General features: G+C 42.0%; 1 protein-coding gene across 2 annotated transcripts in view; it reads right to left on the bottom strand.

Moving 5' to 3' along the window:
- The window catches only part of LOC140494682 (phospholipid hydroperoxide glutathione peroxidase-like), a 41,401-nt gene that overhangs the window by 9,880 nt on the left and 13,906 nt on the right, over window positions 1-17,615 (bottom strand). For both annotated transcript variants that reach the window (XM_072594152.1, XM_072594153.1), the window contains exons 2-4: window positions 16,505-16,595; window positions 4,951-5,045; window positions 1,017-1,161 (exon numbers count right to left, since the gene is read on the bottom strand). In XM_072594152.1, the coding sequence (XP_072450253.1) occupies window positions 1,017-1,161; window positions 4,951-5,045; window positions 16,505-16,595 (331 nt within the window). The remainder of the gene's footprint in view (window positions 1-1,016; window positions 1,162-4,950; window positions 5,046-16,504; window positions 16,596-17,615) is intronic.

Genomic DNA, 17,615 nt, shown 5'->3' with positions numbered 1-17,615 from the left:
ATAGGATAATGTCAGTCTAAATGATTGGGCAAAGTTGTGCCAGATTGGATTTCAATGTAACAAAATACAAGGTTATCCATTTTGGACCAAAAAAGGATAGATCAGGGTACTTTCTAGATGGTACAAAGTTTGGATACCCAAACAAATTTGGGGAGCTCATCTTTAAAAATGTTATGAACAGTTGCAGAAGAAAAAATAATCAAGAAATCTAAATGGAATGCTGGCCTTTAGAAAAAAAAAGAGAAGACAGGAGTAAAAGGATGCAGACTTTCTACTGCATCTGTGTACAGCTCTGGTTGCAGTCCAATTGGAATTCTGCAAATGGATCTGGGCAACAAGGAAGGATTTTGGTTTTGAACAGACTGCAAAGTACATTTGAGAATAAATACCTTGATTTCAAGGGTGAATTTTGAGGACAGATTACACAAATTAAGCAAGTTTTCTCTAGAAATTAGAAGATTGAGGGATGATCTGATCAAAAGTTCAGGTCATTAACAGGAAAATGCAGAGTAGATAAAGATAATAGATTTCCACTATTTGGAGTTCCAGAACTGGGGGGGGGGTGCAAAGTCTTAAAAAAAATTAGGGCCAAACCATTCAGCAAAGGTATTAGGAAGCACTTCTACATGCAAACAGGTTTGGAATGTTCGAATGTTCTCCTGGAAAAAAAAATAGCAATTGATGCTAGGTCAATTGTTAGTTTTAAAATGTAAGTTAGATCAATTTTGGTCAAACAAAAGTATAAAAGGAACTGGCCAAAGGCAGGCATATGGAGTTAAGCCACAGAAGAGCCATAATCTTGTTGAATGGCAGAACAGACTCAAGGCATTGAATGGCCCACTCCTATTCCCATAATTTTCCACTGAGTTTACACAGATTAGAGGGGATAGGAATCTAATAAAATACACCCTTTTAGGGCTGTATATGAAGAAACAGCAACATGATGCTATTAAAACCAACAGGTTGGAAAGATGGAGAAAATCTGCATGCTGAACATGGTGTTTTCCCAAGCTTACCTGCTTACCAAACTGATTGCAGGGGAAAGCCAAAATCCGTAAACCTTTCTCAGCATATTTACTATCCAGTTCAACAAGCTGAGTGTAGTTTACGGAAGTCTTTCCTCATTTGGAGGCCACATTTACAAAAATGCAGACAAGTCCCCTAAAAAAAAATAAACAAGACTGTGACATATTTGTTTCAAGCATACAGACAAATCAAGTAACGACAGTGATGCTAACCACAAGTTGACTGGTGGGGTACAGTCATAGTCAAGTGGTCATGGATCCTAATGAATGCATGCACTAGCAGCCATTTTGACATCTGAACAAGGAGATACATCACTAACAGAAGCAGTGAGGAACAGTAAAGAAAATCCAAGTACGCAGCCGTGGCTCTGAAGTATTTCGGATTCTGAAGGGCCCCTCATTATATCAACAGCATGCATGTAAAGATTTCCTGTGACTGTTTGCAGCAGGCTGTCAGTGGTGGTCTGTGTGGCAGCTACTTTAGCATTTCTGGGTTAAAAATTCCTCAAGAATAACAACATGCACGAAAGTACAGCCACTCCGCAGGCTAACTACTGGAACTTGCACAAGTTAAACATCAAGGGTGGAACAGGTTTTCATTCTATTAGGAATTGCATAGACTGAAAGGTTGCAGTTGCTTAGCGTAGGCAAATACAAAAAAACACTTTATAAAAAGCTATGTTAGTGCAGTTCTCAAAACAAACAAAAACCTTGGCCCAGCCTGTGACACGCATCCTACAAGTTTAAAATAAAATTCCTTGGAGACAGCAAAGCAAAAAAAAAAAAAGCCTATTTCTGAACAAAAATAAAATTTGAAACTCAAAATAATTGAGGTGAAGAAAAAGGCCTTTGACCCCAGAGATACAGCATATCAAGATTTTCAGACTGCTTGAAATTTAGGAATCAAACTGATCCACACCAGCACAGAATGAGATCTTTCATATTTTGTTTTCCACTGAATTGCAAAGTGTTACCAAGTGACAGGGAACAATTAGAAAGTGAAAGTGAATCACTACGGAATAAAGTGTGGATTATTTTCTATGAACATCATTAGAGTGGTCAGATGTAGTGAAAAGAACACAGCTGTCAAGTTACAAGGAGATGTTGGTCTTCTGGCACAGAGCCCCTTAGTGTGTTATGGTGCATTAGGTTTTAGAACAATGTTAGTGGTCTTGAAATTTATCGTCTCTTGGTTTAAGTCTAATGCCAATGCTTTTATTTTTAAAACCCTCCAGAGTCAGACTCATCTTTAGCCAATTTTGGGCCCAATGAGAACTCATTGAAAGGAATGCCAAAGATCCACAAGGTCATTCCAAAATCCTGCCAAAGTTTTGAATTGAAGAACTGGTTCAGAATCTTATCATCTCTTGCAGATCACCTTGTTTGAAACTGGTCAAACTTGTTTTTCAAATGGTAAATGCTAGAGGAGAAAAGAAAAACCACAACTGGGTTTCTGCCCTCTTACTCAAGCCAGACAAATTACAAATTTGGGCTTGTTGCAAGACAGAAGCAAAATTTGAAACACTGAACAATTAAGTGGTGACATCAAATGGAAATTAGAATTAGTGTACTTTAGTAAGGAGGCAATGGCCTAAGCATACTATCAATAGACTATTAATCCCAAAAACTCAAGCAATGTTCTGAGGACCTGGGTTTGAATCCTGCCAAGACAAATGGTGAAACTGAATTTTAAAAATATGTTGATTCATGTCAGGTTTGGGTGGGGAAAATGTATAACTATGAATAATCCAGTTACAATCAATCAGTTTCTTAATGGGAGCAACTATGCCTAGTTTTTGAAAGCTAGCTAATTAAATTAGTCTAGCCTCTTGTAAATTCTCTTTCAAGTAGAAATGCAATTTGTTTTAATAAAAGAGTACAGGATTTCTACAGACTTATCCTTTCACTATACATTCCAGTTCATAACTTGTTACGTTAAAAATTCTTCAGCTCTCAATTATTTTAATTCTGGCATAAAAGAAAAATGCTGGAAATAAACAGGTCAGATCTGAACAACAGCATGGAAAAAAAAGTTAGTTAATGCTTCAGGCCTGTGACCTTCTACCAAACTAGGTTATGAGCAAGGAGTGAGTGGAATAATGTCTGAAGTGTGTGTGTAAGAGATAGGGTATAGATTGAATGACAAAGCCAATTTTCCAGGGAAAGGAGATGGAGAAGGAGCAATGAAACAAGATGTCCCTCAAGCAAGAATGCTACTGGTCAACAGCAAACAAAATCAGTAAAGAAAGTGACTTAAGTTTTAGACAAAACATTTTTATACTGTACTTTTAAATCATAAAAGTTAAATATCCTGTAGGTTTGTTAATCAGCAAACCTGTCCTGCCAAAGATTGGGATATGCAAGCCCCTGGTCTTGCAACTTCTCTACTAATTTACATTCTCCTAGAACAGTGGAGTGGGACAAAGTGAGGACTGCAGATGCTGGAGACCAGAGTTAAAAAATGTGGTGCTGGAAAAACACAGCAGGCCAGGCAGCATCCAAGGAGCAGGAGAATCGACATTTCGGGAGTAAACCCTTCTTCAGCCCTCCACTCCACTCTTCTTCAAATTAAGTCACTCCATATTTTCATTTAATTGCATTTGCAATATTTCTAAATATCAGTCAAATAGTCTAGAAATCTGCTACATAATTTGCAGGGGCTGGACCTTTCACTTGAAATAACCTCGTATAAAACTGAATATCTAATGCATTTGTGTGCAAAGCTTCTCCAAGAGGCTTGCGTGTGGAATGGATTATGTGCCTGAATCAAAACCATGTGGGGGAATTCCTGGGAAATGCAAAGACAGGTAGTAGAGATGGTCTATTTTGGAAATCCAATACATGCCAGAAAACCAAAAGCAACTTGACAAACAGGAAGCCGTCAGTGAGAAGGAAACATTAGCAATGGCCAAAGTGGATTTGTTTTATTCATTCATGGAAAGTGGGTGTTGCTGGCATAGCCAGCACTTAGTTTCTATTCTTAGTTGCTCTCCAGAAGGTAGAGAGATGCCTTCTTCAGCCCACTGCAGTCCATCTGACATACAATGCAGTCAGGGAGAGAATAGGGTTTTGATCCAGCAGCATTGAAGGAATTACAATATATTTAAGTCAGGATGAAGTGTGCCTTGGAGGAAAGCTTGCAGGTGGTGATGCTCCAATGTAGCTACTACCTTCTCCTTCTGTGATGTTGGTGGTCAACAGCTTGGAAGGTGCTATTTCCAAATCTTTGTACATTTCTACAGTACATCTTCGTAGATTGCACAGACAGCTATTACAGACTTTGGGGAGTCAGAAGGGGACACTAATCCACCGTCTCCAAGGCACAAACCGTCGGTGCCTGGAGGAGTGCAGCTGCAACATTCGAGGTAACTACCACTCAGGCTAAGCAGCCCATTTGAATGGCATCCCATCAACCACTAATATTCACTTCCTCCAATGACAGTCACCATGGGTCGTTTGACAGCACCTTCCAAACTTGCAACCGCAGTCACCTAGAGAAGGTGAACAGATACAAAATAACACCACCTACAAATTTCCCTCCAAGCCTGACTTGGAACTATGACAATCTCTTCACTTCCATTTGCTCAAACCCTAGAATCCCCTTCTTTACACATGGAGATTGCAGTTGTTCAAGCAAGAGGACAATAAATGCTGTGTTGATCAGAAATACACAGCGATTCGAAGACCATTTCAGAAGAGAGAAATGGTGCAGTGGCCCCATCTCCAGCCCAGGTACAAGTCCCTCCTGCTCCAGATAGCAATTCTGAACAGGCTGCTCAGTAAACAGCTTGTATTTCTCAAGAAATGAAGGAACACAGCATAACTTTCAGACAGACACTGGAAACTTTGTAAGCAAGCTTTTAGAAGCAGTTCAAGTATTCTGTAAATGGAACTGAACAAGGCAGCAACATGCTTGTTCACTCACTTGTATTCTTCCAGATTCACCTCTTTGCCATCTATGTCCGTGATTGTAAACTGATAAACAGATGTGGCCTTACTCCAGTCTTCTGGTTGCGCACTCTGAAAGAAATTTCATGAGTAGAAAAAAAGTGTCCAATCCATTCATTAGAAACTAATTTTACATCTAGCTAAAAAAAAGGGAACATGTACATTTCTTTGTAATCAAACAAACACATCAACATAAACCCGTAAGTATTGTCAAATACTTCAGCTATTTGGACCCCTTCTGTCCATCTTGAAAATGGACAAAGATAGATGCTGAGAACATACTGAATGTTAAAGTTAACAAAGTTGTTTTAATTAATACCCAATTAGGATGCATAAAAATAAACAAACATTCAATCTAGATTATTGTTCCACAGGCAGATTTGTCCCACAACTGTACATACTTTTTACTATTTTTTTTTGCAAGTATGCAGACAAGTACTATTTTACCAGATGAGTGGAAAGTGCCAAGCCCCAGTCATTGCTATGGTACAACTGCAGCACGGTCACCTCAAGGTCAATTAAATTTGGCAGAGAATAAAACCTTCATTTGCTCAGCTCCATTAATTAATAGCCTTAACTCACCTCCATCACTGTGCAGGTGAAAACCTGTCACACTATGAAATTGGAATTTTATTTCCAGCAAGCGTGCTGCTCAGATCAGAAAAACCAAAGAGTTGCAAATGCTGGAAATCCGAAACAAAAAAAATGCAAGTTGCTGGCAAAACTCAGCAAGTCTGAGTGACCCTTCTTCAGAACACCAGGTCAGTTCTGAAAAACTACTGTTCGGAAGGGTCACTAAACTCAAAACATAAACTGATTTCTCTCCACAGATGCTGTCAGACCCAAGTTTGCCCCGATTTTTGTTTCTGCTCAGATCAAATTTTTTTGATCCCTGTGATTCACAGGGTAGCAGTCAAAGGGAAGACTCTGTAGTGCAAAGGTTAGTTACCACACCACCATCAGAACATGGCAAGCCACAAGATTAAACAGTCCACAGACATTCTCTTGATGAAAGAGGAAAACAACCCTGGAAAGAATCCTAGCTGAAGTCAATAATTCAAGTAATTTACAGCAATCTTGAAGCACTTCTAGAAATGCAGTTTCCTGTTATCTAGAGAGATTCTCAGCTACTTCAGAAAAAGAAATTATAATATTTAAGACAACCAAGTTAAATGCCATTTAAAGATTTAATGCACAACTTGAATGTTAAATACAACCCACTATTAGCATGGCAGCCTGTTTGGCAATGACAACGCTTAGTATATAAATGTTTCAAATGAAAAATCATTACTCCTATCCAAATATCACCTCAAAACAGAAGTCAGATGTACAGCATGGAAACAGACCCTTCGGTCCAACCCGTCCATGCCGGCCAGACATGGAAACCCAATCTAGTCCCACCTGCCAGCACCCGGCCCACATTCCTCCAAACCCTTCCTACTCATATACCCATCCAAATGCCTCTTAAATGTTGCAACTGTACCAGCCTCCACCATTTCCTCTGGCAGCTCATTCCATACATGTACCACCCTCTGAAAAATTTGCCCCTTAAGTCTCTTTTATATCTTTCCCCTATGTCCTCTAGTTCTGGACTCCCCAACCCCAGGGAAAAAGACTTTGCCTATTTACCCTATGCCCCTCAATTTTGGAAACCTTTATAAAGGTCACCCCTCAGCCTCCGACGCTCCAGGGAAAAACAGCCCCAGCCTGTTCAACCTCTCTCTATAAGTCAAATCTTCCAACACTGGCAACAACCTTGTAAATCTTTTCTGAATCTTTTCAAGTTTCACAACATCTTTCCAATAGGAAGGAGACCAGAATTGCACATAATATTCCAATAGTGGCCTAACCAATGTCCTGTACAGCCACAACATGACCTCCCAACTCCTGTACTCAATACGCTGACCAATAAAAGAAAGCGTACCAAATGCCTTCTTCACTATCCTATCTACCTGCAACTCCACTTTCAAGGAGCTATGAACTTGCACTCCAAGGTCTTTGTTCAGCAACACTCCCTACGACCTTACCATTAAGCGTATAAGTCCTGCTAAGATTTGCTTTCCCACCTCACATTTAGACAATAGACAACAAGTGCAGGAGTAGGCCATTCTGCCCTTCGAGCCTGCAATACCATTCAATATGAACATGGCTGATCATCCTTAATCAGTATCCTGTTCCTGCCTTATCTCCATAATCTTTGATTCCACAATCCTTGAGAGCTCTATCCAACTCTTTCTTAAATGAATCCAGAGACTGGGCCTCCACTGCCCTCTGGGGCAGAGCATTCCACACAGCCACCACTCTCTGGGTGAAGCAGGTTCTCCTCATCTCTGTCCTAAATGGTCTACCCCGTATTTTTAAGCTGTGTCCTCTGGTTCGCCACTCACCCATCAGCAGAAACATGTTTCTTGCCTCCAGAGTGTCCAATCCTTTAATAAAATCTTATATGTCTCAATCACATCCCTTCTCAGTTTTCTAAACTCAAGGGTATACAAGCCCAGTCACTCCAGTCTTTCAGTGTAAGGCAATCCCGCCATTCCAGGAATTGACCTCGTGAACCTACGCTGCACTCCCTCAATAGCCAGAATGTCTTTCCTCAAATTTGGAGACCAGAACTGCACACAGTACTCCAGGTGTGGTCTCACCAGGGCCCTGTACAGCTGCAGAAGAACCTCTTTGCTTCTATACTCAATCCCTCTTGTTATGAAGGCCAGCATGCTATTAGCCTTCTTCACTACCTGCTGCATCTGCATGCTTGCCTTCATTGACTGGTGTACAAGAACACCCAGATCTCTCTGTACTGCCCCTTTACCTAAATTGATTCCATTTAGGTAGCAATCTGCCTTTCTGTTCTTGCCACCAAAGTGGATAACCATACATTTATCCACATTAAACTGCATCTGCCCACTCACCTAACTTTCCAGGACACCCTGTAATCTCCTAACATCCTCCTCACATTTCACCCTGCCACCCAGTTTAGTATCATCAGCAAATCTGCTAATGTTATTACTTATACCATCTTCTATATCATTAGCATACATTGTAAAAAGCTGCAGTCCCAGTACTGATCCCTGCAGTACCCCACTGGTCAATGCCTGCCATTCCGAAATGGAGCAGTTTATCACTACTGTTTCCTATCAGCCAACCAACATTCAATCCAAGTTAGTTCTTTGCCCCCAATACCATGCGCCCTAATTTTGTTCACTAACCTCCTATGTGGGACTTTATCAAAAACTTTCTGAAAGTCCAGGTATACTACATCTACTGGATCTTCCTCGTCCATCTTCAGAGTTACATCCTCAAAAAATTCCAGAAGATTAGTCAAGCATGATTTCCCCTTCATAAATCCATGCTGACTCTGACCTATCCTGTTACTACTATCAAGATGTGTCGTAATTTCACCCTTTATGGTAGACTCCAGCAGCTTTCCCACCACTGAGATCAGACTAACTGGTCTATAATTTCCTGCTTTCTCTCTCTCACCTTTCTTAAAAAGTGGTACAACATTAGCCACCCTCCAATCCGCAGGAACTGATCCCAAATCTATCGATCTCTGGAAAATAAATCACCAACGCATCCACGATTTCCCGAGCCACCTCCTTCAGTACCCTGGGATGTAGACCATCAGGCCCCGGAGACTTACCAACCTTCAGACCTAAACAGTCTCTCCAACACCAATTCCTGGCAAATATAAATTCTCTTCAGTTCAGGTCCTTCAGCCACTGTTACCTCAGGGAGATTGCTTGTGGCTTCCCGAGTGAACACAGATCTGAAGTACCAATTCAATTCTTCTGCCACTTCTTTGTTCCCCGTAATATATTCCCCTGTTTCTGTCTTCAAGTGCCCAATTTTAGTCTTCACCATTTTTTTGCCTTTCACATACCTAAAAAAAAACTTTTACTATCCTCCTTTATATTATTGGCCAGTTTACCTTCGTACCTCATTTTTTTCCTCTGCGTATTTCCTTCTTCGTAATCCTCTGTTGTTCTTTAAAACCTTCCCAGTCCTCCGTTTCCCACCTATCTTTGCTAGGTTATACTTTTTCTCTTTTAACTTTATATGTTTCTTAACAGAATTTATCTGAATTAAACTTCATCTGCCACTTCTCAGCCCGTTGGCCCATCTGGTCAAGATCCTGTTGTAATCTGAGGTAACCCTCTTCGCTGTCCACTACACCTCCAATTTTGGTGGCATCTGCAAACTTACTAACTGCACCTCTTATGCTCACATCCAAATCATTTATGTAAATGACAAAAAGTAGAGGACCTAGCACCATTACTTGTGGCACTCCACTGGTCACAGGCCTCCAGTCTGAAAAACAACCCTCCATCACAACCATTTGTCTTCTACCTTTCAGCCAGTTCTGTATCCAAATGGCTAGTTCTCCCTGTATTCAGTGAGATCTAACCTTGCTAATCAGTCTCCCATGGGGAACCTTGTCGAATGCCTTACTGAAATAAATACAGAACACATCTACTGCTCTGCCCTCAATTCTCTATGTTACTTCCTCAAAAATCTCAACCAAGTTTGAGAGATATGATATCCCATGCATAAACCCATGTTGACTATCCCTAAAATCAGTCCTTGCCTTTCCAAATACATGGTCATCCTGTCCCTCAGGATTCCCTCCAACAACTTGCCCACCACCGATATCAGGCTCACTGATCTATAGTTCCCTGGCTTGTCCTTATCACCCTTCTTAAACAGTGGCACCACATTAACCAACCTCCAGTCTTCCGGCACCTCACCTGTGATAGGTTCTACTAATTTGAATAACTAGGTTACAGTGCAAAATAAACACTTAGAAACTAGCTCAATACCTAGAACACTGTCCACAGAAGAATGCCACAAAACCCGAGGCCTTTGGAAATTAGTGTCAAAATTTGCTACTCATCGTTCCATTCAGCTTCTGGTTCACATGAGAATGGAGAGTCAAAGGAGAAATACATGAAATAAAAAAATTTGTCTGAATTAAGCCAAATTTTATCATATTAGTCATTGTTCTATAATCAGTAAAATCATCTCCAGCTGATTCATGATTAAAAATCCATTGTGCAGATTTTTGAATTACTTGCTCTTTCATTTTAAAGAAAGATGAATAAATGAAGTTAGGGTCAGCATCATTAACAACTGCTCACAAATGCAAAAAGAAGTGCACTTCAGCAAGAAGCGACAGTTGTCCTAATTTTTGGGCAAACTAAGATAGTCCATCCCATTGTTTTGGGCCATCCTATATGATTAATTTGCAGACATTTCAAAATCCAAATCACAGCAGATCCATGTCAAGGCTTGGAGACTTATAAAAGTGCTGCAAGCCTCACAAATAGACAAGGTTGGGGGTCCTTCTCCAGAAGAGTACAGCTTACTCATGTACTGGGAACATGTATAAAGATTAGACCAAGAGCTGTCAACATTTGTGGGATTGAACACTGAAGGAAAGTGTAAATGTTTCTGTAGTCTAATGGCAAGATAAAACTGGTGTTTGACAAAAAAAACAATCACACCTATACTTCACTAAAAACACAGTATGCACAATACAAAAGTCTGCTTTATTTATAAGTATACAAAAGCCCACACCATCTGTAGCCAACAGCCTGGAGAGACAACTAATTTGAAATCTCATGGAAAAACATTAAAGAATTACTAAATTTACCCAACTTTATCAGAAACATTTCTAAACAAGCAAAATCTGTTAGTACCTGACGTGCTATTTTGTTTTTGGGATTAAGTGCCTTTGCAACCAATCAACTCTGATGCTGAAAACAGAAAGCATCAGAAAATCAAACTGACCAATTCTGAAGGAGATGGGAAAAATGTAGGTATTGACATTTCTCAAAAGAAGCTTATTACTGCAGCAGTTTCAAGCAGTTAGCAGACAAATTGGGTTTAATTAACTTTATTTTCTTAGATAGAAGAACACAATCTAATTGTTGTAGTAAAGATTTAATTATTTGTGAGAAATATCTGGCACTCTGTGTACTGGATTGAAACAAGCTGAAAGATATACATGAACATGTTGAAGAATAACACTGTAACAATGTCAAAAAAAAAAGCAGTGCAGGGGAATGCTTTTGTACAGAGCATGCAAAAAACCCAAGGCAAAATTTCACACACCAGAGTCAGGCAGAGCACTTAAAGGTGCGCATCTTTATCAAATCTTCAAATTTAATTCATGCTTGAGCATAGACAATAGTTGCAGGAGTAGGCCATTCTGCCCTTCGAGCCTGCACTACCATTCAATATGAACATGGCTGATCATCCTTAATCAGTATCCTGTTCCTGCCTTATCTCCATAACTCTTGATTCCACTATCCTTGAGAGCTCTATCCAACTCTTTCCTTAAACGAATCCAGAGACTGGGCCTCCACTGCCCTCTGGGGCAGAGCATTCCACACAGCCACCACTCTCTGGGTGAAGAAGTTTCTCCTCATCTCTGTCCTAAATGGTCTACCCCGTATTTTTAAGCTGTGTCCTCTGGATCAGCACTCACCCATCAGCGGAAACATGCTTCCTGCCTCCAGAGTGTCCAATCCTTTAATAATCTTATATGCCTCAATCATATGCCCCCCCCTCAGTCTTCTAAACTCAAGGGTATACAAGTCCAGTCGCTCTAGTCTTCCAGCGTTAGTCCCGCCATTCCAGGAATTGACCTCGTGAACCTACGCTGCACTCCCTCAATAGCCAGAATGTCTTTCCTCAAATTTGGAGACCAGAACTGCACACAGTACTCCAGGTGTGGTCTCACCAGGGCCCTGTACAGCTGCAGAAGAACCTCTGTGCTTCTATACTCAATCCCTCTTGTTATGAAGGCCAGCATGCTATTAGCCTTCTTCACTACCTGCTGCACCTGCATGCTTACCTTCATTGACTGGTGTACAAGAACACCCAGATCTCTCTGTACTGCCCCTTTACCTAAATTGATTCCATTTAGGTAGTAATCTGCCTTTCTGTTCTTGCCACCAAAGTGGATAACCATACATTTATCCACATTAAACTGCATCTGCCATGCATCTGTCCACTCACCTAACCTGTCCAGGTCACCCTGTAATCTCCTAACATCCTCCTCACATTTCACCCTGCCACCCAGCTTAGTATCATCAGCAAATTTGCTAATGTTATTACTAATACCATTTTCTATATCATTAATATATATTGTAAAAAGCATACTTTTATTTTGGTTCAAATATTTGTGATTTAACATGTTAACGATCACAGCCATACATATGCAAACTAATTTTTTAAATTTTGATTTGAGTCCAAGAACCCAAGACATTAGATGAGCAAAAAGTCACTTCCAATAATATTTTCACACTCCAAAATGGAGCACGATACCATCATTCTCCAGCAGTTCAATCTTGGGCTATTGACCCTTGGCTGTACAAGGGTCTCTAATCAAGGCCAGACAAGTCTTTCAGATCGGAGCTAAAAACAATGACTGCAGATGCTGGAAACCAGATTCTGGATTAGTGGTGCTGGAAGAGCACAGCAGTTCAGGCAGCATCCAAGTAGCTTCGAAATTGATGTTTCGGGCAAAAGCCCATCATCAGGAATAAAGGCAGTGAGCCTGAAGCATGGAGAGATAAGCTAGAGGAGGGTGGGGGTGGGGAGAAAGTAGCATAGAGTACAATGGGTGAATGGGGGAGAGGATGAAGGTGATAGGTCAGGGAGGAGAGGGTGGAGTGGATAGGCAGGTAGGACAAGTCATGGGGACAGTGCTGAGCTGGAGGTTTAGAACTTAGGTGAGGTGGGGGAAGGGGAAAATGAGGAAACTGTTGAAGTCCACATTGATGCACTGGGGTTGAAGTGTTCCGAGGCGGAAGATGAGGCGTTCTTCCTCCAGGTGTCTGGTGGTGAGGGAGCGGCGGTGAAGGAGGCCCAGGACCTCCATGTCCTCGGCAGAGTGGGAGGGGGTGTTGAAATGTTGGGCCACGGGGCGGTGTGCTTGATTGGTGTGGGTGTCCCGGAGATGTTCCCTAAAGCGCTCTGCTAGGAGGCGCCCAGTCTCCCCAATGTAGAGGAGACCGCATTGGGAGCAACGGATACAATAAATGATATTAGTGGATGTGCAAGTAAAACTTTGATGGATGTGGAAGGCTCCTTTAGGGCCTTGGATAGAGGTGAGGGAGGAGGTGTGGGCACAGGTTTTACAGTTCCTGCGGTGGCAGGGGAAAGTGCCAGGATTGGAGGGGGGGTTGTAGGGGGGCGTGGACCTGACCAGGTAGTCACGGAGGGAACAGTCTTTGCGGAAAGCGGAAGGGGTGGGGAGGGAAACATATCCCTGGTGGTGGGGTCTGTTTGGAGATGGCGGAAATGTCGGCGGATGATTTGGTTTATGCGAAGGTTGGTAGGGTGGAAGGTGAGCACCAGGGGCGTTCTGTCCTTGTTACGGTTGGAGGGGTGGGGTCTGAGGGCAGAGGTGCGGGATGTAGACGAGATGCGTTGGAGGGCACCTTTAACCACGTGGGAAGGGAAATTGTGGTCTCTAAAGAAGGAGGCCATCTGGTGTGTTCTGTGGTGGAACTGGTCCTCCTGGGAGCAGGTACGGCGGAGGAATTGGGAATACGGGATGGCATTTTTGCAAGAGGTAGGGTGGGAAGAGGTGTAATCCAGGTGGCTGTGGGAGTCGGTGGGTTTGTAAAAAAATGTCAGTGTCAAGTCGGTCGTCATTAAGGGAGATGGAGAGGTCCAGGAAGGGGAGGGAGGTGTCAGAGCTAGATGGGCTCCTGTAATTGAAGCCTCTCACATCCAATTTGCAAAAAAAAAATCACTCCATTCATCAGTTGCATTGGCCTGAGGTGCTGGAAATCCCTTCCTCAAACTTTCCACCAACACTTCGAGTCAGAGTCATACAGCATGCAATCAGACCCTTCAGTCCAAACTATCCACACCAACCATGCTCCTAAACTAGTCCTACCTGCCTAAGGTTGGTCCATTTCCATCCAATCCTTTCCTTATCCAAATATCTTTTTAACATTAACTGCATCTGCATCCATTTTCTCTAGCAGGTCATTCCACACATGAACCACTAAGTTACACATGTCCTTTTGAAACCCTTCTCCTCAGACCTCAACAATATGCATCCTAGTTTTGAACCTCATGGTCATTCACCTCATCTATGCCCCTCATGATTTTATAAGCCTCAATAAAGGCCATCCCTCAGCCACCTAGACTTCAGTGAAAGGAGACACAGACTTTCCAGTCTATTTTTATATCTCAAGCCCTCCATTCCCAATAACATTCTGCTAAATCTTCAGAAGCCTCTCCAGTTGAATAATACCATTCTGATAACAGGGCAACCAGAATTGCATACCACACTCCAGAAGAGGCCTCACCTACATTCTGCACAATCTCAACATTATCCCTCTTCTACACAAACATCTGAGCGATGAAGGCAAGCATTCTAAACACCTTAACGACCCTGTCTACCAGTGATGTAAATTTTAAAGCAAATGCAGATGTTCAATGGGCCTCTAAGAGGAGCATTTAAATAGCAAATTGGATTTTCTTTTTTCTACTTGGTTCTCACTTGATATGCTGCTGTTTTGACATATACAAGGTGCTGTTTATTACACTGAAGTGCTGTGGATTTTTTTTAAATGTATTTGTTAAAATTCTTTACTGAGCTTAATTCTGACAATTTCACGTATGTTGTGCCTTTGACAATAAGACCTGCAAAAGAAACTTAGGTATGAAAAGAAAATGCTTAAAAACAAAATCAGAAATGGCTGGAAAAAACACAGCAAGCCTGGCAGCATCTGTGGAGAAAAAGCAGAATTAAGCCTTCCAGGTTCAGTGACCCTTCAAAATAGTTTAATTTCCAGAATTCACAGTTCTTTGATTTTTTGGAAAGAAAATGCTTGCTGGTGCAAGAGAGGTGTTATCGGCACATGCAATCATAACTTGTTTGTTTGTGAATTGCATCAGAATAAGTTGGCTTAGTGTGGATCACTAAAGGGATCAGGCAAATCTTGCAGACTTTAGAAGCAATGGGAAAAAGAAAACTACTGCAATGAAGAAAACAAAACACAAAATAGATAGGATGAGCAAAGAACACAAGCAAGCAGGTGGGCGTTTGATATCACAGATTCTGGATTAGTGGTGCTGGAAGAGCACAGCAGTTCAGGCAGCATCCAAGGAGCTTCGAAATCGACGTTTCGGGCAAAAGCCCTTCATCATTTGATATCGAAGATACAATCGAGACTTCGCTGAAAGATGGACAGGATTGGCAGATCAACATTTTGAGTTTACACAAAGGTAGAGATAGGTTCAGGCATGTGGATGTTGCAATATTTAATGGGGGGGGGTTGAAAGAAGGAGGCGGAGGGAAGGTAGACAGGGAAGTGGAATGCTTCAGGTGAGACAGAAGATAGACAGTTCAAAAGGGTGGTGCTGAGTTGGGACGCTTGGATGACACATGGTGAGAGTAGATTAGGAAACTGGTGAAAATCAGTTTGGAAGAGCATGGCACTGTACCTAATTTCAAATATACTGAAATCTGAAATGTATTTTGCAGGCACTTTGTAAAATGTTTTCACCATCACAGCCAGGGAAAATAGGGAGGCCACGCAGTCTGAGGTAGGTGCAACTGGGGTTGCATATTGCAGCAACTTACACCTGACCACTACCTATTCATTTGGAAGAACAGCTGTTTTGAGGTGCAACTCCAGCATTGCCACCCGCAACGTACAAAAAAAAGTTTCTGCTAATGTCGCTCCTACGATATCGGGTGTCCCCGAAAAGACAATAAACGAAGCGAAATTGAAAGGTTTCAATGATTGTCGTTACCCTACATGTTGTGGAAGGAACACCCCATTTCATCCGCTCATAATAAAGAACTGCGGATGCTGAAAATCTGAAAGAAATGGAAAAACGCAGGGGTTCACTGGGCATGAAACTGATTTGCTGTTCACAGATTCTGCCAGAGCTGGTGAGTTTCTGCATTTTATGGAGGACGGGTCACCTGACCCAAAACATTAACCGATTTCTCTACACAGATGCTGCCAGACCGGAGCTTTTGAAGCCGTTTCTGTTTTTGTTCCTGCACGGTGTTTCACAATTCGTGCGTTGGCCCCCATCCAGTGGGGGGGGGGCATCGTTAAATGTAACCGCAATTTGTTACACTCTTCATACAGAATCCCATGTCCCCAGCTTGTCATATTAAAGCATGCTCCAGTTCTAAATCCTTTTGGGTTAACGCTGAATAAAACCCAGCGAGAGGGTTTAATCCGTTTTGTTTCAAAGAGGCGGTTAGCAGCATTAGCAGGCCTGAAATGGGGAGGTTGAAAAATGCAGCTCTTGCAATGCTCCAGGATTTGAAAGCCCCTTGAAATGGGTAAAATGAACAGATTCAGACAGAGCGTGGTGAAAAAGGCTCTACGTTTTAATCACGTTTGAACTGCTCTGTGCAAGCTGGTCTTTCAAAATACTGTAAAAAGAGACTACTGCCAGATCTGCTGAGTCTCGCCAGCAATTTCTGTTTTTGTTTCAGATTTCCAGCATCCGCAGTTCTTTGTGGTAGACCAAACACTCACCATTGCTCTTGTCCTTGCCTTCTCCTTGCACGTTGCTAGACTCACCAAAAACGCTCGCTTTATAAATCGCTGAGTACAACTGATCATCGTCCTGTAACAACACGAGATGGTGAGTCACGTGAGGGCGGGGCCAGAGACACTTAAACTCGCCTCCACTGGCTCTTTCTCACGAACAGGACTGGAAAAAATAGCACATACAAATGAACGAGTTCAGCCTATTGATTCCCTGCATTGTCTGATCACCAGCAAACAAATGTTTTTTTTAAATCTATGCAAACGTTCTTAGTCAATCTTAAAGCATATATTCGGTGTTAATGTTTGCACAGGGTTTCTGGGGTAAAACAAAACCCAGTCTCAATCTTCTGCGCTTGGAACAGACGATCTTTTATCTTCAAGTGTTTAATCACATCTTAAGGAATCTGCACCCACTGCCCTTTTGACTGGGGCGTTGTGAGGGAAACTTATATCAAACAGGAGCTGTGTGCTTTGGGTAGATAGCCCTTCAAACCTGCTCCACTATTTGATAGTCATGGCTTATCATCGACTTCGACTATATTTTCCTGCCCAACCACTTTATTCCTTTAGAATCCCAATTATAATGTTTTTTTTTTCCCCCTTGCTTAGGTGGATGTGTTCATTTTATTTACTCATAGGTTGTGTTGGACTGATCCTCCGTGTCTACCCCAAGACCCAATGTGGTCCATTTTGATGGTGGGGCACACATTGAGCCCTCAGCTGAGAACTTCAGTCCCTTCCAGTTGAAGGGCGTGGTCCAATAAATTTGATTGATTTCCCCCTGGTGATAATGTTTTCAACCCTGGTGCCAGGGGAGGCTTGGCTACTGCTGGTGGTGATGCCAAGTTTCTCCTGTTTCTTGTTTTTGGTGTGCATGCACGTGGTGTAGTTCTGCCAACTTGTCCATTAGGCAGTGCCTCATAACTGGACTGCTGTATCCTGAGGAGAAAGTGAGGACCGCAGATGTTGAAGATCAAAATTAAAGTGTGTGGCACTGGAAAAGCACGGCTGGTCAGGCAGCATCCAAAGAGAGGTGAATCGATGTTTCAGGCATAAGCCCTTCATCAGGAATCCTGAGTGCAAGCTGAGAGTGTGG

The sequence above is a fragment of the Chiloscyllium punctatum genome, chromosome 24 (assembly GCF_047496795.1).
Source record: "Chiloscyllium punctatum isolate Juve2018m chromosome 24, sChiPun1.3, whole genome shotgun sequence".
Classification (NCBI taxonomy): domain Eukaryota; kingdom Metazoa; phylum Chordata; class Chondrichthyes; order Orectolobiformes; family Hemiscylliidae; genus Chiloscyllium; species Chiloscyllium punctatum.
The sequence above is the reverse complement of the archived record's forward strand: the minus strand, read 5'-3'. Positions and strand labels throughout refer to the sequence as shown.